Genomic DNA, 25,189 nt, shown 5'->3' with positions numbered 1-25,189 from the left:
GCAAAGGTGGAAAAATGGCTGCCTAGCTACTCTTGTTACCTGAGCCTCCATTGATAAGGAGGCATCAAACACCACACCGAAATTCCTTTCAGTATGTTCAGTTGATAGTTGCATTCTGTCCAGGCAGGGCAGTCATGCTTCCTGATCAGGCCCCTTCCTTCCTACTCACAGGACCTCGTTCTTGAGGGGCTCAACTTCAAGCAACTACCCTTGAGCTCCTCCACCACCACCTCAGAACACCTTGGTGTCATCCATATATTGGTGACACTCAAGCCCTTAGATCCAGATCAGTCTGGTGAGCAGGTGCATAAAGATGTTAATATCAGGGAGAGAATTGCCCCTTCTGGAACACAACAGGGGTGCGATTGGCAGGGGTGCAATTGATTGTCCCTGACTGCAACCCTTTGCCCTTGACTTTGGAGAAAGAAGGTAACCCATGATGGGCTATCCCCCATCTCCCTATGTCAATGAAGCAGCAAGCAAGAAGCTCATGGTCTACCACACTGAACAATGCTGTAAGATCAAATAATACAAGCAGCACTAACCTGTCTCGGTCCAGCTGCCTCCAGAGATCATCTGTCAGGGTAACCAATGCCTTCTCTATCCCATGGCCTGGGCAGAAGCCCAACTGGAATGGGTCAAGGACTGAAGTTTTCTACAGATATGCTAGCAACTGGTCCACGGCCGCTTGTTCAACCACCTTCCCCAGGAATGCAAGATATGACACGGGACAGTAGCTGGCTGGGTCATGCATGTCCAGGGATAGTTTCTTCAACAGAGGGCAAACCACCACCTCCTACAGACCCACCAGAAATGTCCCTGTCTGTCGGGACAGATTGATGATTTCCCGGAGTAGTCCTCATACCCTCTCATCACTTGTTTTAAGGAGCCACAAGGAGCAGGGGTCTAGAACAGGGGTAGTCAACCTGTGGTCCTCCAGATGTCCATGGACTACAATTCCCATGAGCCCCTGCCAGCGTTTGCTTGCAGGAGCTCATGGGAATTGTAGTCCATTAATATCTGGAGGACCACAGGTTGACTACCCCTGCTCTAGAGGACCGGTGGTGGGCCTCATTGAAGCTAGCAGCCTGTCTACCTCAGTCTGGGTAAGAGGCCTGAAGCAATTGAAAGTATCTAGCCTTTGACAGGTTTTCAAATAAAACAAAACCATTTTATCTTTAGTGTGCCTTACTCAGTGAGATCCTGGGCAGATTAGATTGTGTAAAATAGCAAGAGAGATCTAATAATGCAAAAGAGCCAGCTTGGTATAGTGGTTAGGAGCTGGCAAGTTGGGTTTGATTCCCTACCTCACATGGTGTTGGTTGTGGGGAGAGGAAAGGGAAAGAAATTGTGAGCCGCTTCGAGACTCCTTCGGGTAGAGAAAAACAGCATGTAAGAACCAACTCTTTTTCTTCAATATGGCTAGCACTACAAAAAGAAGAGTTGGTTCTTATATGCCGCTTTTCTCTACCCGAAGGAGTCTCAAAGCGGCTTAAATTTACCTTCCCTTTCCTCTCCCCACCACAGACACCCTGTGAGGGAGGTGAGGCTGAGAGAGCCCTGATATCAGTGCTTGGTGAGAACAGTTTTATCAGTGCTGTGGCGAGCCCAAGGTCACCCAGCTGGTTGCATGTGGGGGAGTACAGAATCGAACCCGGCATGCCAGATTAGAAGTCCGCAATCTTAACCACTACACCAAACTGTCTCTTTCGCATTATTAGATCTCTCTTGCAGAAATAGTGCAAAGAAGCATCAATTTTTAATGATTTGCCATCTTTTATGTGTGGGGATTTTAAGAGTTGTTGTTTTAGTTTTTTATTGTAAACCGCTGTGAGTCTTTGAGAGTGGTGGTATATAAGTTAAAATATAAATAAATAAGATACAATGTGTCAGTGATACAGAAAATAGAATTGCAAAAGCAGAAAACAATGCAGTAAGAGCAGGACAATACTTAAAACATAAATATACAGCATTCACAGTGGTACAAACCACAGTTCCTTTTATAAAAATGCTTCCCTAAACCATTCAATACTATTGCTTCTCCAGCAATATTGCTGGATCCAGGATGGTAAAGGCTGAACTTGGACCCCCCCCCCCCCCCCCGAAAAAAAAAACTCTGGCCTGGTACCCACAGGAAATATTGTGTCTGTCTACTTCTTAGGTCTCCCCACTCCCACGCATACACATTTTGCTTCAATGTTTCTCATACTGTATTTGCACCATTTATAGTCTGTCCTTCCTGCTGAGACTCAAGGTGGATTGCATATGTATGTTAAATACAGACAACAGAATGGTATGTTAAATAAACAGCGCAATAGGGGTTGGATTGCAAAAATCTGAAAATAGACATAAATGGGATATACGGTAATTGCAACAGGAGAAACCCTGTGTAGGCTAAACCATGAGAAACATTATGAAAACCGTAAATAGTACTCTCAGTGAGTTCAATAGTGGTGGTCTTTTTAATAGATATTTCTTAATCTTCTGTGGGTTTCATGGCAACACGGACATTCAATGGCTGTAAACGGATTGAATGTCCGTGCTGCCGTGAACTGCACAGAAGATTAAAGAATATCTTTTTAAAAGACCACTACTTAAGTTATCTCTGGTGAACTCACTAAGAATGCTATTTATATTTTTCATCATATTTCTCATTGTTTAGCCTACATGGTTTTTTCCTGTTTAAAATCTGAAAACAAACAGAAATCTAAAACTGAGCCAAAACAAACCTGAAACAAAGCACATGGATTTAAACAAGGCAGTTAAGCACTAAAGAAATTACCTAGTAGGGCCATAACTATAGGAACTGATGGACCACAGAACAGCTCAGCTTTGCATAGTTTACAGAACATCAGGAGATAGGGAGCCTCCTAACCTTCCTGGACAGGACATTCTACAAGGTAAGGCACAGAACAGTGCAGAACTCGCTCTACATGGGCCTACTCTTGTCCTTGATCCGGAAACTGCAGCGTGTGCCAAATGCAGCTGCTAGGGTCCTCATTGGCACACCTTGGAGGGCCCATATCCAGACAGTGCTGAGGCAGCTGCATTGGCTGCCAATTGCTGCCCGGATCCGGTTCAAGGTTTTGGTTTTAACCTTTAAGGCCTTACACGGGTTGGTACCCACATACCTGAGGGACTGCCTATCGCCCTATGCTCCCCACAGGGCCTTACGCTCTGTGGGTGAAAATCTATTGGTCGGTCCCGGCCCTAGGGAAGCACGCCTGGCCTCAAATAGGTCCAGGGCCTTCTTGGTCCTAGCCCCTACCTGGTGGAATGAGCACATAATGAGAAAGGTGGAGTTAGATGAGTCACAAATTGGGATCAAGATTGCAGGGAGAAATATCAACAACCTCAGATATGCAGATGATACCACTCTAATGGCAGAAAGCGAAGAGGAACTAAAGAGCCTGTTGATGCAGGTGAAGGAGGAGAGTGCAAAAGTTGGCTTGAAACTCAACATCAAGAAAACGAAGATCATGGCATCCAGCCCTCTCAATTCCTGGCAAATAGATGGGGAAGAAATGGAGGTAGTGACAGATTTTTTCCCCCTGGGCTCCAAGATCACTGCAGATGGGGAATGCAGCAAAAAATTTAAAAGACGCTTGCTCCTGGGGAGGAAAGCTATGGCAAATCTAGACAGCATCCTAAAAAGCCGAGACATCACCCTGCCAACAAAAGTGTGTCGTCAAGGCTATGGTCTTCCCAGTTGCAATGTATGGATGTGAAAGTTGGATCATAAGGAAGGTCGAGCGTCAAAGAATTGAGGTTTTTGAACTCTGGTGCTGGACAAGACTCTTGTGAGTTCCTTGGACAGCAAGGCAAACAAACTGGTCAGTCCTAGAGGAGATCAGCCCTAACTGCTCCTTACAAGGCAAGATCCTGAACATGAAAGTCACATACTTTGGAAACATCATGAGAATGATCTCCTGGTGGAATGAGCTCCCGGGTGAGCTACGGGCCCTGCGGGATCTCTCAGTGTTCCGCAGGGCCTGTAAAATGGAGCTCTTCCGCCAGGTCTATGGTTGAGGCTGGAGTCGGTGAGGTAGATCAATTGCCCCCCCTGGGGTTCGAAGTGTAGATCGTTGGACCTCCTTCTCCACCCCCTTAGTAGTGGGGGTGGGAATGGGATTTTTCTGCCATGTTGGGGGTATTTGAAGTCTTTTTAATGGGAGTTTTAATGGGGTTTTTAAGACATTGTGACCCACCACCAGCCGGTTAGGGAGTAGTGGAAAATAAATTGAAAATAATAATAATAGTAATCTGCACATGTGCAAGCAGTGATCAATTTTGCTTATTTTCAAGGTGACACTTGCAGGACAGCCCTGTTCAGATGAACAAAGTCATCTTAGGGGAGCATAGGGGAGATGGGGTCCTGCAGCTATGATGGGGCAAGACTATTCTAGAGAATAGTTTTGGAAAGATCAGTGAAAGCATATCTATGCTTCACCCGGACAGGAACATGCCCACATCAGCACAATTTTCCTTACCAAACTGTTTGAGTATAAGATAGCTTCATGTTTTGCCTTTCATCCCAGGAGTGAGTGGGTATTACTTTGTTTTTTCAGGGATGAGTGAAAATTGTTCTTTAGCTGTTTGAAGATTTTTACAGCTCTCCTGATATAAATGCTGTATTATGGCATAACTAGAGTCAAAGCCCGTTCATAAGAATGGGCGTGGAATTCCCCCCCCCTTCTAGGCCCAAGGGGAAGGCCTGCTCCTCCCCCCCCCCCCCCCGGCATCGGCACAGCCTTCTGATCGGGCCTAGAAGCACACCCGGGGCCTCTTTGAGACCCCGGGTGTGCTTCTAGGCCCGAGGGGAAGGCCTCCATCTTTACTCATGGTGTGCTGCCGCTTCCCCATGGCCTTCTGGCCTGTGCTGCTGAGGGCCTAGATTGTGCCCTCACCCAATTGGCTAGAACTGCTGTCTGTCCTGGTGAGGGGCCCCACCCACTCTCTGCCCACTTAGCCCTTAGCCAAAGCGAAAGCTGTATAAAGATTTAGGATTGCAATCTCATGTGCAGATGCAGCCCACAACAATGTTTCTGCAGAAGGGTCTCTCAGTGGATTCATGAGGGCACGTGTGTATGATAGGACCCTTATGAACGGGATTTAATGAATTGTCGAAGGCGTTCACAGCTGGAGTCAACTGGCTGTGGGTATTCTGGGCTGTGTGGCCAGGGTCTGGCAGTTTTATTCCCTGGCATTTCACCAGTAACTGTAGCTGGTGCCTTCAGAGGTAGGGCACAGCCAGTTGGGAATCTCAGACACTCCACACTTTGGCAGGTAGACAGTCCCATTTGGCCAAATTATACCTTTGAAGATGCCAGCCAGAGTTACCGGCAAAACACCAGGTATTCTAACTATGAGACCCTGGCCACACGGCCCAGAAAACCTCCCACCACCATCATAATGTTATTCATGTTGTTATAAATTGTTACTTGATTGTTATGATGTATTGAAACTGTAATAGATTAAATTATTATGTTCCATGTAAAAAATTTCATAATGTTCCATGTAAACCGCCCAGAGCTGTAAAGAATGGTTGCCAGTTGCAGCCCAGCTCCAGTTCAAGAGTTTGGTTTTGACCTTTAAGGCCTTTTGCAGTCTGCGACCCACATACCTGAGGCCTGTTGCTTGATGCCCTCCATAGGGTCTTGCGCTCTGTGGGATAAGTTGAAAGTTCCCAGCCTACAGGAGGCTCGCCTGGCCTTGACCAGGGCCAGGGCTTTTTTGGTCCTGGCTTCAACTTGATGGAATGACCTCCTGGAAGAGCTGAGGGCTCTGCAGCAGCTTTCGCGGTTCTGCAGGGCCTGTAAAACAGCTCTTCTGCCAGGTCTTTAAGGCTAGGGTGTGGAAGATCAGAGGCCCCCTCTATACTCCCACATATTTACATATATGTCAGCTCATCTGTGTCAGGCACCTGAGACTATCTTTGAGGCTCTGGTTGTTTGATGGTTGAGGGGGGGCAAGGAGAGTTTTATGCCACCACCAGGTTTTACTAACTGTAAAAGGGGGTTGTTTTTATGCTCTTTGGTTAACCTGCCACGAGACGTTTTCTGATAACAGCAGGAAACAAATCTAATTAATTAATTAGAGAATCAGCTTGGTGTAGTGGCTAGGAGTGGGGGCTACTAATCTGGCATTCGGGTTTGATTTCCTGCTCCTCCACATGCAGCCAGCTGGGTGACCTTGGGCTCTGTAAAGCTGTTCGGACTGAGCAGTCATATGAGGGCTCTCTCAGCCTCACAGGGTGTCTGTGGTGGGGAGAGGAAAGGAAAGGTGACTGTACGCCGCTTTGAGACGAGTAGAGAAAAGCGGAATATAAGAACCAACTCCGCCTCTTCATGACAGGCCTGACTTCACAGCACCCATTCCTTGCGCTCACTTGTAGCCCTTGCCTTGGAGGGAAGCGCGCTTCACGCAGCCACGCCTTGCCCATGGGAGGGAAACCCAGGCCGAGGCTGGCATGGAACCCGCGTGGCACAGACACGTCGAGGGCGAGAGCGCGCATCTGCTGGAGCGGAGGGATATGATTGGCCCCGTAGACACCGCGGCGCTAGGACCCCGGCATGTGCCAACATCCAGCCGCTGCAAACAGGGGAGGGCCGGAAGAGAGGCCCGCTCGGGCAAAGCGTGCGCGCGCAGCCGCCGGCGGGTTCACGGTGAGAGGGAGGAGGAGAGTGAGAAGAGCTGCCCTGTCCCGCTAAATGCCTGTGCGCATGTGCGTGCGTGAGTGTGTGTGTTTGTGTGTGTGTGTGTGTGTGTGTGTGTGTGTTGGCGCGCGCTGCTCCGTCGTTCACGCGCCCGGCGCGCGCCCGTCCGCCCGCCCTCTCGGCTGTTGCAACTGCTCGGCATAGTTTCCTTGAGGCGGGCGGAGCCGCTGCGTGTCCCGCGGTAAACAGCTGGCTGGAGGCGGCGCCGGGCCGCTTCCCTCCTCCGCTGGGACTCCCCCAGCTGGGTCCGACGTTGTGATTGGGCGGAAAATGGCGCTGAGCGGATGGAAATCCTAATGACAGTCTCCAAAATCGCCTCCATCTGTACCATGGTGAGCCTCTCCCCCCTCAGCCGCCCTCCCGCGCCGCCCGGGCTGCGTGTGGGCGCCAGGCCGGCGGGGGGCGGCTGCCCGTGCGTGGGTGTGTCTGTCTGTCTGTCTGTCTCCCGGGGGCCCCCGAGGGACGCGGCGGTGCGTGGGGAGGCTCCGGGTCGGCAGCGCGGTCGGGAGCCGTCGCGTGAAGCCCCGTTGGCCTCCTCCCCGGGGGTGGCTGCGCCAGACGGCCCCGGGCCGGGCTTCCCTTCCCCCCCCCCACCCCCCCACCCGGCCAATTGTTGCCCATGAGCCGGGTCCACAGGTCAAGCTGGATGGGCAGACGAGCTCGGAGGACGCGGCGGCGGGGTTGCAAGTGGTCGTCACATGGCCGTGGTGCTGGAGGAGGGCGTCTGCGAACAGATTGTGGCTTTAAAAAGGAAGAACAACTCCTGGGAGAAATGTGTGGGTGGGAGGGATTTAGGAGACGGGCCTGGACAAACCGTGTGCTCGGGGGAGAACTGGAATTGTAAGTGTGTACGTGCTGTGGAGCAGCACCCAGCTGAGCCCAAGGAACGGCTCTCCTTTCTCTTATGTATGAGGAGTCTCCTAACTAAGGGGCTACCTTGATTGGCCTGTTGTAACTAAACAGCAACATAGACTCCTGTGGCACCTGGTTACATAACTAGGTAGCTGTTTTGGCCCACGGTGGAATCCAGTAATGAAAACCCTGTAATGCTGTTTAGCACGGTACGCTGTATTATTTCGGTTTGGGCAGTGCCTTTCTTGTTAAAGCCCAGTAACTAGATTGGACTGTTTGGTGGGCCCTTCTATTTTACCTTAATCTCTGAAACAGAAGGCAAATTACAGAGTGTGAATCAATACAATCAACAGGATGGGATATCAGTAAGCAATGCAATAGGATTGGGAGTGCAGAAATTTGAAAGGGGACATAAGCATTAACACGACACATTAAAGGTGCACACGAAGGTCATACTTACAGCTACAGGCAGTATCTATTATGCACAGTCGTGTAGTTCCTGTCACTTTATCAAAGCATCTTTCTGAACCACTTTGTTCTGGTACAGGGCTATTACCTGTGTAAAAAAGCCACCCTGAATAACTCAGTTTGCATAGTTTGCTGACAGGCAGGTGATGGGATTCTCTGGGCAGAATGCATGTGCTTGTCCAATCCACAGCTTCACCTGTCTAGGCATATTTTCTACAATGGTTTTCATTTGGTTATGGCATAATTTATTTAAATAGGAGCACAGAATCAAAACTTATACTAGCCATCCTTAAAAGATTCAACTTTTAGAGGATACAAGGCAGCTACACTTTGGCATCTGTTTTAACAGTGTAAGAATCTCACAAGTGGGATACTTTAATAAAGAAAGGCACTTGAACAAAGCATAAAATGGCACAGAAAGGAGGTTCCTCTGACATCTGCCTTAGAATATGGAGGTATTCTTAATCCATAAGTGTGCCGTTTGCTTTTTCTGCCTCATCTTACTGCTTTACTTAGCATAAAGAAAAAACGGAGCTCATTAAAATCTTGCCGCTGCTTTCCCTTTGGGTGCAAGTGATACAAAAAACTTGTTAAAAGGCAAATTTAATGGACCTTTCTTTTCTCTTAAAAGCAAAACACCGTAAATGTCTCCTTATCAGTATCCAGATGGTTTATAGTACATCTATCTTGCTGTCCTACCAGTGTGGAAAACCTGAGGGGTCAAAGGTGATACTGATATGTGATTAAGTGAAAGAGTATCAGCCAGAAGTATCTCTTCTCTTGGAGCCTTGTGAGCAACATATTGATGACACTTTTCAGTAATAACACATCGCCCCCGTCTTCCCTTTATTCAGCTTGCCTTATATCTATAACTTAGTCCTACAAAATTTATATTATTTTGATCTACTGGTTTGTTTTCTCCTTCCTTCTCCCTTAGGTTCAGCTATTTCTGCTTTCTGTAGTTTAAACAACTCTGATTGTTAGTGTTTTAAAGAGTGGGTTAGCAAGGAAATTTAGTCTTCTATCCAGTTGTTGAGATACCTTAGGACCCTTTGCAAGATGGACATTCAAGAGATCTATGCCAGTAAGGCACAGATGATTTTTTAATTTACTGTATCCCTGCAAATTCTCTTGCTGTTAGAGATATGTAGATTTATTTTTCATTAATTGTGGAAGTAGAGCACTGGAAATTACTGCCTTGCAGTTGTTGCCACTTTTTAAAGCTGCTTTAGATTCAGTTTAATCAGTGTAGTAAAATATACTGTACTTACATCTGTCCAAGTCCTAAATGTAAGTTTTGCAGTGTTGCTTCTCATTGGGTATTAGCCTTGATTTATAAAAGGTAAATAAAATGATGCCATTATATTTTCCCCAGTCTTCAATGGAAAAGAAGGGCCCTAAAATAAGTTGCTTTGGTTTTTTACCTTGAGGAATGAGGTTGATTTTTATCAATTATCACTTTTTGGGAGGAACTGGAGTTATGTCCTCTTAGCATCCTGGTATACTTTGTCTTGTCAGATAATTGTACGATGGCTATGCAAATGTACAGGGAAACGTGATGCTTCTCTGCCTTGCTGCAGTGGAAGAAAGCTTTTACTATTTAAAGCTTTGAAATAGAAAAAAAAATTGAAAATAATTTGAAACGAACATTTTGGAAGCTTATTCTCACAGATACTGATAAAGCTGTCTTTGACAAGCGAAAGGAGGTAATAGTTTCTGCTTAGTGGATGTTTGCTGGACTAATCAGATACATGTAATATGAAAAATCATTAAGCTTGTAAAGAATTAATGGACTAAAAAGAGCAGTGAATTGATTTCTAAAGCAACCTTAGTGAAACATCACCACAGCAACGCTGAATAATTGTAGAACAAAATATTGTTCAAGGTATAAGCTTTAGTGTACATGCACTCTTCATCAGATACCATGCACACAAATACTTATCCTTATCCATGGTTTTCCTGTATATAAATGGGAAACTGGCCCTGGGGTGGAGCCAGTCCGGCTGCCCGAGATGGAATAGGGCCAATCTGGCCGCACCCTGATTGGCCCACCCGAGCTGCCTCTGATTGGCCCACCCGAGCTGCCTCGTGTTCTGAGGTGATGTGTGTTATTCTGCCTCCTTGCCTTCCTTATTTTTCTCTCAGCGCACAAGTTTTTGGTGGACCCAAAAGACCGGAAGACTTAGTTGTATATGGTAGACTGACAGAACTCTGTGTGGGGATGGAGGGTAAAAGGGTATCATTTACTCTAAGATAAACAAACTCTGTGTATAGAGTTTATTTGTAAGTAAAACTGGGTAATGCTTTCAGACAAGTGTAAAGGTAAAGGTAAAGGTATCCCCTGTGCAAGCACCGAGTCATGTCTGACCCTTGGGGTGACGCCCTCTAGCGTTTTCATGGCAGACTCAATACAGGGTGGTTTGCCAGTGCCTTCCCCAGTCATGACCGTTTACCCCCCAGCAAGCTGGGTACTCATTTTACCGACCTCGGAAGGATGGAAGGCTGAGTCAACCTTGAGCCGGCTGCTGGGATTGAACTCCCAGCCTTATGGGCAAAGCTTTCAGACGGCTGCCTTGCCACTCTGCGCCACAAGAGGCTCTTCAGACAAGTGTAATGGTCCCTTAAGCACAGTTAGCCACACAGGTGTATTTTCTCACTTGCTCAGGCCGGTAACTTCCACAAAACCTTACTTCCTCACTTGCCACTTATAAGCCTTCCACACAGGCTTGTTTTCCTCCCTTGTCACTTCCACACACCTCAGCTTCCCAACTTCCACACAGCTTAGCCTCCCAGCTTGTCATAACTTCAACACAGAACACAGATTTCTTTTTCTCAAACTGTACAGGACCTCAGTCAAGTTTTTTCCTCCACATATGCACACTGCTTAACACTCTCTCACCTATTCACTCTCCATCCTCTTGGGTACAGCTACTATCTTTAACCGCTCCTGCGGAGCGGATAAAATAAAGCAGTAAGGGCCCTGAGGGCGGGCCCTGTCCGGGATGAGGAAGGGTGCCCATTGGTCCCTTCCCCTGGACTGACAAGCGGAGGGCCCAATTGCTCCCCGCCGCCTGGAAAGGCCTTTTGCCTGGGGGGGGGAGGAAAAAGCCTTCCCAGGTGCAGGGGAGTTAAATTGGCAGCTCGGAGACCCAGCGATCAAGCTCCCCACCGCCTGGAAAGGCCTTTCGCCTGGGGGAAAGGAAAAAGCCTTCCCAGGAATGGGGGAGCGTGATTGCCGCCTATCTGAGCCGGCGACCATGTTCCCAGCACCTGGGAAGGCTTTAGCCTGGGCAGGTTGGGAGACAGCCCTTCCCAGGCGCCCGGGAGCCTGATCGCCGCCTCGGAGAGGCGGCAATCGTGCTCCCGGCTGCCTGGGAATGGCTTCAGCCTGGGGGGGCAGTTCTGGGGGGCCCAGCCCTTCCCAGCCACCCAGCCAGCACTGCCAGGGCAGTTGGGAACGGCTAGCACCTGCTGTATTTTTTTTTACAGCAGGCTTACTTACTAGTTTAATCATAACACACTTCATAGCAGAGAATTCGATGAGCTGTCTAATTGATACAGAAGGTTCCCAGTTCAGTGCCTGCGTGGGCTATAGCACTCACCATCACCTTTTCTGGTGCCCAACAAGTGGTTTTAGGAAGTGGGTGGGCCCAGATAGGGCTAATGCCCAGCAAGCTTCTGATTGACTATTGGAGGTTTGACTGTCAAGATGTTGCTTTAGCAGTAGCTGCTACCATAGCACATGATCTATACAGTGTTACTGGTTAAGCTGTGGCAATCATTGTATGCCTGGCTCTGCCTGCTGCAGCAGCCATTTCATTGCTGTCCCCGCTATATGTCAGGCCTCCAAATGTGCCTGCAGGCTCAAAACGTTTGGGGAGTTCTGTGATACAGTATTGTATGTTCAGTGAGTTCTCGTCACATGTTTTATGCAGTTTCAGACACAGTTTTGGGATACTTGGACCACGCTAGGTTATTTAATATTACTGTGATAGATAGATATGGCTCACAATTAACTTGACCTTTTACCATTTGGGCCAAACACTCAGCAATGGCACTAGGATTGAGGGTAGCCTTAATGGCCTGCTATAGAACAGCTAGATCTGAGTTCAGTAGCACCTTAGAGACCAACAAGATTTTGTGCCGTGTAAGCTTTCAAGAATCATTGTTCCCTTAGTCCAGCCTTTCTCGCCTTCCTTCTGTGTAGAACCCCCTGAAACATTCTTCAGGCTTTGAGAAACCCGTGAAGTGGCACGATTGTATGGTTAGAAAACATAGCTGTATACATGTCCACCCAGGGCCCCTCCCATTCCTACCCTCTCCAGGCCCATTGTTGGCCATTTGGGAGGGTGGGCCAGGTTGATGTGGCATATATGGTCATATCATGATAAATGTTTAACAAATTTATAAATTAATTAACTTCCACCCGTTCAGAAAACCTTTTCAGGGCCATCAAGAAACCCCAGGGTTTCGAAAAACCCTGGTTGAGAAAGCCTGCCGAAGTCAGATGAAGTTGGGGGAGAGTGGTGAGGAGGGAAGGTGTGAGCATGCGCCGTGTTCTTAATCACCGTGCTGCTGTTCAGTTAATCTGATTTCAAGGTACGGTGAAGTATTATTAGCATAATCTAATAATAATAATAATAAATTCAGTGTCCACTGCCCCAGTCCAATTTTCATTAAGGAGACCTGTGATCTGTTTTACTACACCAGTTCTCTGAGTACTATTAAGAGGTGCTGCTAACTAGGTGGTGGTTGTATACATCTGCATCACCTAATCAGGTGTAAATCCCATTGAAATCTCTGGGACATATTTTTTAAAGAGTTTTTATTAATAATAATAGAGAAGAATAAAAGTAATACGTAACATATAAAAAACCCCAGAAATACAGAAAATTGCAAAATATCAAGTGCTCTCCCCAACAGGAATTTGAGTGTTTTAGTTCACCATTCTTCACCCTTAATTCTGTTTGCTAAGAAAACCTAAGTAATAATGCCATTCTTCTTGGAATTCTTGGGTTGATCTTTGGTTAGCCTAAGTAGTTAATTTAGCCATTTTTGCGAGATCTGCAAGCTTATCCATCCAGGCTGATATCCAAGGCGAGGCTGACAATTTCCATTCCCTTGCCAAGGTTATTCTAGCCGCTGTTGTAGTGCAGAAGAAAGTCTCTGCTTGGCGTGGCATCTTTTCTGGGCAAAAACTCAGCAACATATTCTCTGGTTTTAAAGGAAACTTAAGCATTGATTGTAATATATGCATTTTTGCCCCAAATGTAGCTGTTTCAGTACAGTTCCACCACATATGAAAAAATGAGCTTGTTTTATCATTAGATTTCTAACAGGTATCTTTATACTCCTTCGCAATTTTACTTACAACCTTAGGAGTAATGTACCATTGATAAAACATTTTATACTAGTTCTCTCTTAATGGTTGACACTTTGTAAATTTAGATAAATTATACCATAACCTTTCCCATCGATTCAAAGAAATATTTAGATGCAAATTTTGCATCCATTTTACCATACTATGCTTAACCTGCTCGGTTTTGGTCTCATAGTTCAATAACAGCTTATATATTTGCCCTTGCAGATGCGGTTTGTTTTGAAATGAAACATTTTCAAATTCTGGTAATGCTGATAGAGTTCAAATGCGTTGAAAATTGAAATTTAAATCTGGAAACCAGTTGATTGTATTCCAGCCATTGTAAATTGTTTCCTTCTTTATTCAAAGTTGATTAGCTTTTAAGTAAGCCAGTACCAGTTAAGACATGTTTATACTTGAGGCAAGAGCCTCTTGTGGCGCAGAGTGGTAAGGCAGCAGACATGCTGTCTGAAGCTCTGTCCATGAGGCTCAAGGTTGACTCAGCCTTCCATCTTCCCAAGGTCGGTAAAATGAGTACCCAGCTTGCTGGGGGGTAAACGGTAGTGACTGGGGAAGGCACTGGCAAACCACCCTGTATTGAGTCTGCCATGAAAACTCTAGAGGGCGTCACCCCAAGGGTCAGACATGACCCGGTGCTTGCACAGGGGATACCTTTACCTTTTGTACTTGAGGCACCCTAGTCTTTTCAAATGGGTTCTACAAAAGTGTGCTTCAATTGGCAATTTCAAAAGTGATTATATGCCTGAGAGTCTAGACTTACATTTATTCTAAATATTCATCATAGTCATCGCCCAAGTGTTCATGTTCATCATCATTTTTTTTTTTTTGGTCTAGGTAATGGCCAAAGAGCACGATGGAAACCTTCTCGTCATCCCAGTTTTTCCAATGCTAAGTCTCTTGCATTGGGATCTAAGATCCATTCTGATATTGCCGTCAATACAGCCACATGAGAATAAAGTTTTAAGTTTCGGACTGATTCTTCAGCAAGTGGCTGTCACAATTACATAGTTGTGGTGACGTGGGAGAGAATATCTTTTCCCCAGCAATTCCATTTTCGTTGCTTTGTTAGGAATGCTATATGGCAACAGAGAGGGCCATGGAGAGAAGATATGTATATTTTGAGCACATGGTAATTTCATGAAGAACTTATTCCCTTATCATCCCAAAATTGGTTTGGAAAGTATCAATTGAAGTACAATATCCTGGCTGGGGCAGCTCAACTGGTTAATATATGATAATTTTGTTGTGTCTCCCAGTATCCTAGCATCTGAAGCTGCTCTGCAGAAACTGATTATCCAATCATGTTAAATTCACCACCCCTAACCCTGTGCAACAGTTCAGTGTCACTAGGTAAATTTTTAATGTTGTAGAGCTGTATGAACTGAGAGTGTTCTGCTTTACCTGCAAGGGCAGACTCTACTGATAGCCTCTTGTATAGCTTGAGGCTATCACAAACTTAGAACACTACAGTTTTTATTCCCAAAGTGCTACATTTCCTAACATATTTTGTTGAAGAAAAACTTTTGCAAAGGTCATCCATCACTAGGGCTCTTCCTCTCCCCTTTAAGCATCCTCATGACATCCGATCTTGTTTTGTTGAACTTCTGGGTTAAAGCTTCAAGCATAATACCCATTACAAGTCACGGACTTTGATCTAAAGGTGAATTGATGATCACAATTAGGTATATTTTCATGGTACAAAAATGTCTTTTGAAATTGCTTACAACAGTAAGTAAAAGCTATTACAAAATGGTAGGAAAAAACCCATCTTCACTGCTTATTTCTGTATTAATTTCTTAAATTTGTTGTCCAGGAGCATTGATCAATTTAGTCATATTAATCAATTAAATATGACCAGGGTAGCCGTTCTTAGGGAAATGGTTTTATTATGGTTGCCTGTTTTCCTGCTTCACTGGGTATACGCATATGGATCCATTGGTTATGTACATTTCCGCAGAATCTCTCAGAATTGACAAATGAAAGAAGATTATATCTTGCGTATCAATTAACAGGTTAACGGGAAAGCGTAAGGGGTGAGAAATCCAGAATATATAGCAAATAACAAAAGCTCTGTTTTCTTTCTACCCCTTGATGACTTCATCCTGCAAATAGATCAGGTTTCCCACAACAAGCTTGTGGAAGAGGGGCATGATAAAATCATGAAAGCTTTGTTTCTTTCAGTGGCATATTTCAAGAAGACTTTCAGAAGCAGTGAGCTTCTGTAGGCCCAGTCAGAAAGTAGGGTGCTCATTTGAACTTCCCACCAAAGGAGGCTCTGGCTAATAAACAATTTCCCCAGCACTGTGGGCACCATTGCTCATAGGATCTATACTGGAGAAAGCAATAGGAACTGATACAGGTGTAGAGGGAATTAATCCATGTCTGATCACAGGAAATTCTCCACTGATTTTCCTCTGGGGCTGACATTTGCCAGGGCACTGTGATTAAAAGCCAGGTGTGACAATGGTATCTTGATCACCCCTTTTTTGGGATGCATATTTCCTCTCCACAGTATAATAACATTTCTTAAAGACACCCAGGAGGCTTGGCATGTTTTTTCTTCACAAAACACAGAGTTATACCAAAGCAGGATATCAAACTAAGGCTGCTCCCTTATAGGAGACAAGCAACTGAGACATTCTTCACAGAAAGCAGTTCAGAGCTGTATCCAAGAGGGTACATCTGGAAGCATCATGATAGAAAGTTGATTGCTAAGAACGACTGGCATGACCAGTGTTATAGACACACACACCCCTGTTCCCATTAATGCATTACTTTCCCTCACCATTTGCTATTCCCATGGCAGGAGGGCTTTTATCTTCGAGGGACAGTCGGAACAAAGCAAAATCATTCTACATCTTTACACCTAGAGGCCAGAAGGTGGGCCAGCACTAGAGCCAAACATCCAGGCTTAGAGAGAGCATTGTGAAGGACACTCTCGACCTTGTGGGAAACAGACTATGAAGCATGCATGTGTGCTAAGAGCCGGACGAGGGAGAGGGAAAACAGGAAAACAAGAGTATCCTGATGGTTCGTAGGACTTTGGTTCGCATTCAACCTGAATCCATGGTGTATAGTACGGGATTACATGACACAGGACTTCATAGCAATAGTCCCCTAATTCCACAGATTTAGTGGATGCAAGATGATGAAGCTGCAGTATTGTATCCAATTGTTGGTTGTGTGGTTTGCTGGATGTTCCTCTGGAACACTTGATCAAATCTAGCATAATTGAGCCTGCTCTGTAAATACGTTAAACAATGTCTTAACTGACTGTGATATTCTATTTAGGGCTGCTTCCCGAGTACAAAGTATGCCTATGATCTTGAAGAGTATGATCATTACAATCCTAGCTGTGGATCTACAATGTGAATCTAATCTCTGATCATCAAGCAGGAAGTAGCTTAATTTAAATCCCCAAGAAAAATGACTGAATTAAAATCCTTTTCCCAGCTTTTAGAACATGGTGGGCAGAATGGATGTGAGCTACCTAGTTCCAACAGTTAATGGGACAATTATGAGATTAAGAATTTCTTTTTGGCTTTCTCATTGCTGGGAGGGACGGGGTAGAAATTGATAAATAAATATCACCTTGACAACTAAGACTGCAGTCCCGTGTTTTGTGGGAATAAACCGAAGTGAAGAGAGCTGCTTTTACTACTCAGTAAACCTGCATAGGATTGTGCTGCAGGCTTCCAGAAGTAGGGACAGATAGGACTTGCCCAAAAAACAGGGTTGGATCCTATCTAAATTCTGTCCACGGAAGCTAGTGCTGCCCTGGTGGTGCTGCTGAAGGACGGAGGGATCCTCAGGTGCGGTATGAGGATGAATTCAAGCTCTGCCACACTGTGTAAGGGATCAGCAAATATCCCTTTCCCTCCTCCCCATTGTGGATCTTTTCCAGGGGATCTAGCAGTCAGTCCGTCCATCTTTCTTTCTTACATTTGTAATACCACCCTCACCTAAGACTCAAGTTAGTTCACATAGAACGTAAACAGAACAGTACATCTAATTCGGTGATTAAAATGAATGAAAGGTAACAGTAAACAGGGGGGAAAAACATTCTAACATAGTGAACAATCTTAACAGACCCTTAGTTGGTCAGATCCGTCGCATGGGTTCAAGAGAGGGAAGTTCAGGGGCTCAGTAGATGTTGTTTAGTTTGGTCGACCTCAACCAAATGCCTGGTGTAGGAGCTTTCTTTTGCAGGCCCTGTGGAACAGTTTTAGTTCCGTTAGGGTCCTGAGCTCCTCTGGGAGCTCGTTCCACCAGGTGGGGACCAGGACAGAGAAGGCTCTGGCCCTGGTTGAGGTCAAGCGGACTTCCTTGGGGCCAGGGATCACTAGCCGGTTAGAGGTGGTGGAGTGCAGAGCTCTTTGAGGGGTGTAGGCAGAGAGGCGGTCCTACAGGTACACTGAGCCCAGACTCCGTATGGCCTTGAAGGTAATTTCCAAAGACTTTAAGAATGATCCGGAATTTCACTGGTAGCCAGTGCAGTTGTTGGAGGAAGGGCCGGATGTAGGACCAGTTGCAGTAAAGCATGTAACATTTGTGTAATAATAGAGATGATCCAGTGTGTCATCTATATTGCTTTGTCTTGGTCACATTTTTATCTTCATTTATGGTTTTTACTGCAATTGTTTGATAGTAAGGAATTTAGTCTTAAATTATTCTGACAACTTTGAGATGGCATTTTACACTAGTTTCGAATGGGTTGCTATGGTAGTCTGTTGTGTCAAAAATAGACTGGATTCTTGGGGCACCTTAAAAGATTAACAGACTTGTGCTCTAGTAGAAGCTTTTGTGTCCTGGCTGTTTTGTACAGTCTCCCTCTCCACAAATTCCCAATGCAAACAGAGGCAGGCATTGATTGTACATGGTAGTAATTATCAGGGCTAAGTTAGGGCCTCTGCTCTTTGAACATTTGCACAGCCTACCAGTGAGTGTCTTGGCTGATCTGACAGATGTGGTCTCTGGTCTGGTGTTGACTCCTAAACTGATTTCTTTGGGTGATTTCCCACCAATACTGCCTTGCCTGCTCCAGGCTCAGGACTCCATGCCTGCTCTAGAGAGCAGGTTGCCTGTTGTGACTAGGCATGTGTGCTTTGGACCACTCCAGTTTGGTCGCATCCTGGAAGGCTGTTTAAAGGGAAATAGACAAGCGGGAACTGCCTTAGCTTTCCCGCTCTGTCTTTCTCATGTTTGCCCGGGCTCCTCCAGGGCAAACGGGAGGGGGGGGGAGGCAGGTCAATGGCTAGGGTCCCTGGAGGAGCCCAGCCAATCATTGCAATGCATTTTACATCTGCAAATGCTGTGGAATGATGAGGTCTTACAGCTTGCTAAGCTTGCTTGTTGCAAGGTAAATGAGGGGGGAGGCTGGGCGGGGAGGTTAGCCTATAGGGAGGCAGGTTTGGGAAGAAAAATATTTATTGGCCAATTACAGAAGATTTTTCCTTTCTTGAAAATCTTCTGTGCATGGTCAAGAGGTATAAAGCTAGGGGGTCTTCTTACCTGATTTTCTTACAATAACAATTAACAGTAACTTTGGGATAAAAACCAGCAGATAGTCTGTTCTTTTTTGTTGGGGTGGGAGAATGGAGAGGAGAGCCTGTGATGATGGAAGCATGAATTCAGCACTTAGACCCCCCTGGGCACCTCCACTGGGGGAAATTAGGGTTGGTGTACATACTGACACTCCCCCCCCCGACAGGCACTTCCCTCCTCTGCAGGGGAATTCAGGTGAGCTCTGTGTGGACTTTAGTGGGTCTCCAGTTCTCAGAGCTGTCCCCTGCAGCTCTGGCATGCAGTACTCCTTTTCCCCAGGGGAGGTTATGGGTGCAGTCTCCATCTGTCACAGGAATATGAGCATCATGTCTTCCAGGGAGATGTGACGGAGCTCTTCCCTAGCTGTGATTGAATGGATTGTAAACATAGATGTTATTATTTAGGATGATTGCCCTATCTGTCTACATAGCTATTGTACCAATTTGGCTAGATATATTATATGCTTCCTGTATGTAAAGAATAGCTCTAGCTGGTTTCTAGAATATTGTAGATTTTGAGAACCTCATTGGTGACTGTACTAAGGCCCTGGTTGGGGCCTGGAAAGACAGGATTATAGAAAGCAATTAATAGCTTCTTTCCATTGTCATCTCCTTTTGCATATTAGAACTTCAGCTCCTTGGTTTACTAAAAAGATGAAGAGCTTCGGGATGGGGATAGTTTGAGCACTACTAGAAGAAATTGTGAGTTGAGAGACAAAGTATGGCAGGAGACATAATCTGAAAGCCTATGGAGTAGGGACAACAGTGCTGAATCTGACCCTGACAGATTATAGGTATTCAGTGGTGTGAAGTAAAAATGCAAGCAAGAATTTATGAGGATGCACATATTTACATGCCCTATAGCAAAACGTATTCTGATGTAAAACTAAAACTTTGAACCTCTGTTGAGATTTACTGAGAGATACGGCTGAAAAGACTAGGTGCCACAGTGCATTTTCTAAACACCGTGGGAACTGGTGCCTGGGATTTGTCAACACGGTAGAGTTGGATGTCATAAATATATCAACGATACCCAGTTTTATATGCATTAACCTCTCAGAGGCAACTGTGTTAATTTTAGGCAATTGCTTTGCATTCCCTTGGTCAAGTGGCTAAGAAGGGATGCAGAAAATCTGAATTCAAACAAGACCAAGGTGCTGTTGATGAAGAAGACTGTGTGCCAATGGGCAGGCCCTTGGCAGTGAGGTGGCAGGTTGCAGTAGGAGCCAGCCAGTATTTTTGTAGCAGAGCTGGTCAGGCTGCAGGTGTGGTCAGACAGAAGCAGGGTCATTACCAAAAAGTCCAGAGCAGGAAGACGGATAATATCCAGTAGCATGGTCATAGGTCCAGTCCAGGGACAGAGCACCAAGGAGACTTGCCAGCAGGACGCCAGGCAGGAGTCAAGTGAAGTGGGTGTCAGCTTCCATGGCTAAGCACACGTTTTGCTTCCGTGCCACTTGCTTGTTCCACTGCTCTTAAATGGCAGCCCCCATGGGCTTCAGTCATCAGCTTGCAAAGACTCATTCCGTTGCAGCATTTGGCGTCACAACACACGCTGTATTTTTTTTTGTCTTTAACTCACCCTGAAGACACCTTCTGTGATGACTTACAGCTGTCTCAGGGGAGTTGTCAGTCGGATGAGTTACAGTTGGTCTTGAATTGGGCTGGTAGCCAATCTGGACAGCTTCCGTGGACACTTCCAGCCTGGGATCCTGAGCAGCCTGCTCTGCCACTGGGCTTGAACTGGACAGGCTGTCAGGCTGCAGTGTCTCTCCTTGAGCAGCCTTCCCTTCCAGCTCCTCCTGTTGGGGCCCTGCCTGTGTCATCTTCTCACAGCTCAGTTCTCCCTCTGACGAGTCCTTACTGGTCTGAGGCTGGCCCATGACAGACTGATCATTTGGAGAGAGTTGCACTATACCCTTCAGATGGAATATCTCTGTTTTTAGTGGATTGTATGAAGAACTCATGGGGTCGCAATGGGTCGGACATGACTTTGCACCTAACAACAACAACAACAAATGAAGAACTCAAGGGTGTTATTAGGTTGGGCACTGTTGATGGATAACCAGAACAATAATGTTACTGAAAGCACCTTTATTCAACTAAATCTGGCTCCGAGATTAGTTCTCCCTGTAGAATCTGCTGCCTGGTTACACATCCATGCTGTTGTAACTTGGAGGGAGGCATATTGCAGTGTTCTTTGCCGGGGATTGCCCTTGAAAACAATGAAATAATTGGTTAAGAATACAGCAGTTTTATAACCTAAATTATAAATGATGACTTACATTAAAGCATAAAATAAACTGAAGCTTGTTGAGAAAGTATGTATACTTCAGTGTTTCCATAAATGTTTGTGGGTTTTTTTTCCAGAAAGTTTTTATGGCTTCAACATTTCCAGTCACAAGTGGCATGTCAGTATGCTTTTTATATTGGTCATGAAGGTTCTTGACTTATTACGGTTCAATGTCTTTCTTTAGTTGTTTTTGAGCAAGCTCCTTTAACCAGTTTCCCTGCTTACTCAAGCTGTGGTTATAGAACAATTCCTAGCAATTTCTTGTAAATGCTAAACTTTCCCCCCCTTTTTTTTCCCCAGGGCGCTAATGCCTCAGCTTTGGAGAAAGAGATTGGTCCAGAACAGTTTCCAGTCAATGAACACTATTTTGGTTTAGTAAATGTAAGTATTTTGCTTGTATTGAAATACTGGGGATTAGGCTGAATCATGAGAGAAGTTGCTGAAATAGCACTCGCTTGTATAAGGAAGAAGTATTATTAGAAAGTATTGATGAGAAGTATTGATGAGCCTCTTGTGGCGCAGAGTGGTAAGGCAGCAGAAATGCGGTCTGAAGCTATGCCCATAAGGCTGGGAGTTCGATCCCAGAAGCCGGCTCAGGGTTGACTCAGCCTTCCATCCTTCCGAGGTCGGTAAAATGAGTACCCAGCTTGCTGCTGGGGGGGTAAACGGTAATGACTGGGGAAGGCACTGGCAAACGACCCCGTATTGAGTCTGCCATGAAAACGCTAGAGGGCGTCACCCCAAGGGTCAGACATGACTCAGTGCTTGCAGAGGGGATACCTTTACCTTTACCTTTATTGTTATAAAAATTATTGGAATCCTCAATTAAATATTTATTTATTATTTTATCATTAAACTTATATCCTGATCCTCTCAACAAGTCGGCTCGGGGCAGCTTACAAATAAAAGGCAAACAGCCTTTACAATAGTAGATACAATAAAACACTCAAATCAGCATTCTCCCCCCCTTAAAACATAAGAATCAAACCCCATAAATGACAAAGCAAGGCAGACGGCAGACAAAAAACCAAAAACAACTCCCCAATTCCCATCCTGCCACCCATATCATGCCATATATCATATGATGGAAGAACAGGCAGTCAGATGTCATAGGGCGGGACCCACAGATCATTTATGTTCAAACTTGTATGCACTGTGTCAGGTTACACTGTGTTGAGGCACCAAAATGCTTTTTGACAGTGCTCCAGAGAACCCTGGAGTTCAGAACATCAGTAAGGGCAGGCAAGCTTTCTTGAAATATTGCCCATCTCATTCTTCCCTCGCAATGAGCAGCCAGATTAATGTTAGTCGCCTTCTAAAGCAGACTTGCCGTTTGTGTACGATGGTAGTGAGACTCCATGGCCTGAGTGTAATTAACCACATTTTTATTCTACTCTTTCAACATCCTTCTTTCTTGCTTCAGTTTTCACACAAGAACCCTGGTGAGGTGTGTTGAGCTGAGAGAGAAAGTGTCACCCAATGAGTTTAATAGCAATGTGGGAATATACACCTGTTTTTCCCATCCCCACATTCTAAACCCTTTTCCCATTTCTGTGTTGTACATTCTCTAGATCAGGGGTAGTCAGCCTGAGGTCCTCCAGATGTGCATGGACTACAGTTCCCATGAGCCCCCTGCCAGCAAATGCTGGCAGGGGCTGATGGGAATTGTATTCCATGCACATCTGGAGGAGCACAGGTTGACTACCCCTGCTCTAGATCATGCTGGAAGTTTTATTGCAGTGCTCTGGATGTATGTGGCAGGTGTTCATCTGCCAATGCAGAAAAGGTTTCCTGGCAGTATACAGTGCGGGGAAATCTCTGCCATGCAGTTAAAAAAACAATTAAAAAGAAAGCATACATTCTGTAGTCAACACTGCCATGAATGCTATTATGGTTTGCTCTCATTTGTGGCATTAGCAAGGAAGGGATTATGCCTAAAGTGAAATCCTAGCCAGAACCTTACATTGACATAGTTGACTGGAAACTAGATAGATTAAAAATACTTCAGGTGTTTAATTTAATTTAATATAATATATGTGTGTCCCCCCCCCCCAAAATGGTATTTCTTTGCTCTTGGAATGATGCAAATGCAGTGTTTCATATCTCTTAAACGTGGTTGAGGTAATGGGTTCATATGTTCCAGATTTTCTCTTTCCTGGCAAGAATTTCCCTTGCCAGCCTTAATCATGGGTTCACATTCCTTTTCAACAAGTAACTATCACAGGTCACATCTAAAGCAGGGATTAAATTACCTTTAAAAACCCTGCTTAAGTGCTTAGCCATGGTCAGCAGTTCTGTAGTTGAAATGATAAATCATGATGCCATCTGGCAAGAGACCCCATTTTGGCCTCTTAATCACGCTGAAGAAATCTGCCACACCTTCACTAGATGCATGAGTTATACGAACTGGACTGTTGAGTGGATGCAAGCACAACATGATAACAGATTTCTTCGGATGTGTTTTCCAAAATATTGATGGTGGTTTTGCTGGTGCATAGTAAGGCATCATGAAAAGGAACCCAATGGTTGGCGGATGTTTCTAAATATAAAAGTGTACAACAGAGAAGCCAGATGGCAGCAAACATGTGTCTATACTGCTGAGTGTTTAATCTGCCACTAGTTGATGGGTAAGTTACACTTCAATACTTTAAAAAAAATCAATAATAAAGATGTATCTCAGCAAATTTCCCTTCATTTCATGCTACTTGCTTACTGGGCAAAGTTTCAGTCTGAGCTAATAGATCATTTCCTTGTGTTCTAGTTTGGAAATACATGCTACTGCAATTCAGTTCTTCAGGCACTTTATTTCTGTCGTCCCTTTCGAGAGAAAGTCTTGGCATACAAGAGTCAGCCTAGAAAAAAAGAGAATCTACTTACCTGCTTAGCTGATCTCTTTCACAGCATAGCCACTCAGAAGAAAAAAGTTGGAGTGATACCTCCAAAAAAGTTCATAACAAGATTGCGAAAAGAGAATGGTAATGCTTTATTTTGCTCTTCGTACTAATGAAATAGTGGCTTCTCACAGTTTTACCCAATCAGGAAAGGATCTACATGTGTCTCTCCCCTTTGCTCAGAAAAAGGGGATTGGTGGTCCTGATGAAGTTTGCCAGCCAGCTCTTAGGCTGTTGTGAATTCTATCTGTCAGCGTTTGTCATAAATTAAAATAGTTTCTTGACTTTTGGTCATGGCCTAGATTTGTTTTGTGGTAGGAAGGGCATCTAGCTGAATGATGATCTAGTCTGGAAGGGTGAAACAAGAGTGCGTTAAGGGCTGTCAAGTCACTTCCCATTTATTTTATTTATTTATTATATTTATATACCGCCGTCCCCGGGAGACCCTATAAATTAACAATCTCTGAAACATTGTATTGTTAACCCTTGCTCAGATCTTGCATACTGAGGGCGATGATTGAGTCAATCGAACTCATGTTGGGTCTATTAAATATTCTTAACTAGGAGCTTGGTCTGCCTGCCCATCCGATAGTCCACTGCACTTGCAGTAATATAGGGCCCTGCTCCCTTGCAAGGAAATGCTGAAGTCAGCGTTTTGCCCTTCTCCTGTAATAAGTATTTTCAGTAGACTGTGTTTGGCAGCAAATATTTCTTTTGAAATAATCAATTAGGACACCTCTAGGTAAAAACACACAGTATTTGGAAGCCAGTTTGGTGTAGTGGTTAGGAGTGCGGACTTCTAATCTGGCATGCCGGGTTCGATTCTGCACTCCCCCACATGCAACCATCTGGGTGACCTTGGGCTCGCCACGGCACTGATAAAACTGTTCTGACCAAGCAGTGATATCAGCGCTCTCTCAGCCTCACCCACCCCACAGGGTGCCAGTTGTCGGGAGAGGAAAGGGAAGGCAACTGTAAGCTGCTTTGAGCCTCCTTCGGGTAGGGAAAAGCGGCATATAAGAACCAACTCTTCTTCTTCTAATTAA

The 25,189-nt window shown here is 45.2% G+C and overlaps 1 protein-coding gene across 4 annotated transcripts in view; it reads left to right on the top strand.

Moving 5' to 3' along the window:
- Positions 1 to 6,439: 6,439 nt before the first annotated feature.
- The window catches only part of USP12 (ubiquitin specific peptidase 12), a 32,407-nt gene continuing 13,657 nt past the window's right edge, over positions 6,440 to 25,189 (top strand). The window contains exons 1-3 of one of the 4 annotated variants that reach the window (XM_077341766.1): positions 6,440 to 6,724; positions 21,553 to 21,633; positions 24,014 to 24,227. In XM_077341766.1, coding sequence (XP_077197881.1) covers positions 6,470 to 6,724; positions 21,553 to 21,633; positions 24,014 to 24,227 — 550 coding nt within the window. In that variant the 5' untranslated portion in view covers positions 6,440 to 6,469. Of the gene's footprint in view, positions 6,725 to 6,749; positions 7,049 to 21,552; positions 21,634 to 24,013; positions 24,228 to 25,189 lie in introns of those variants that run through there. The other 3 variants (XM_077341767.1, XM_077341768.1, XM_077341769.1) reach the window with 3 other exon arrangements.

This window comes from Paroedura picta, chromosome 6, assembly GCF_049243985.1.
Source record: "Paroedura picta isolate Pp20150507F chromosome 6, Ppicta_v3.0, whole genome shotgun sequence".
Lineage (NCBI taxonomy): Eukaryota > Metazoa > Chordata > Lepidosauria > Squamata > Gekkonidae > Paroedura > Paroedura picta.
Note: the sequence above shows the minus strand (reverse complement) of the source record. Positions and strands in the feature narration are given on the sequence as shown.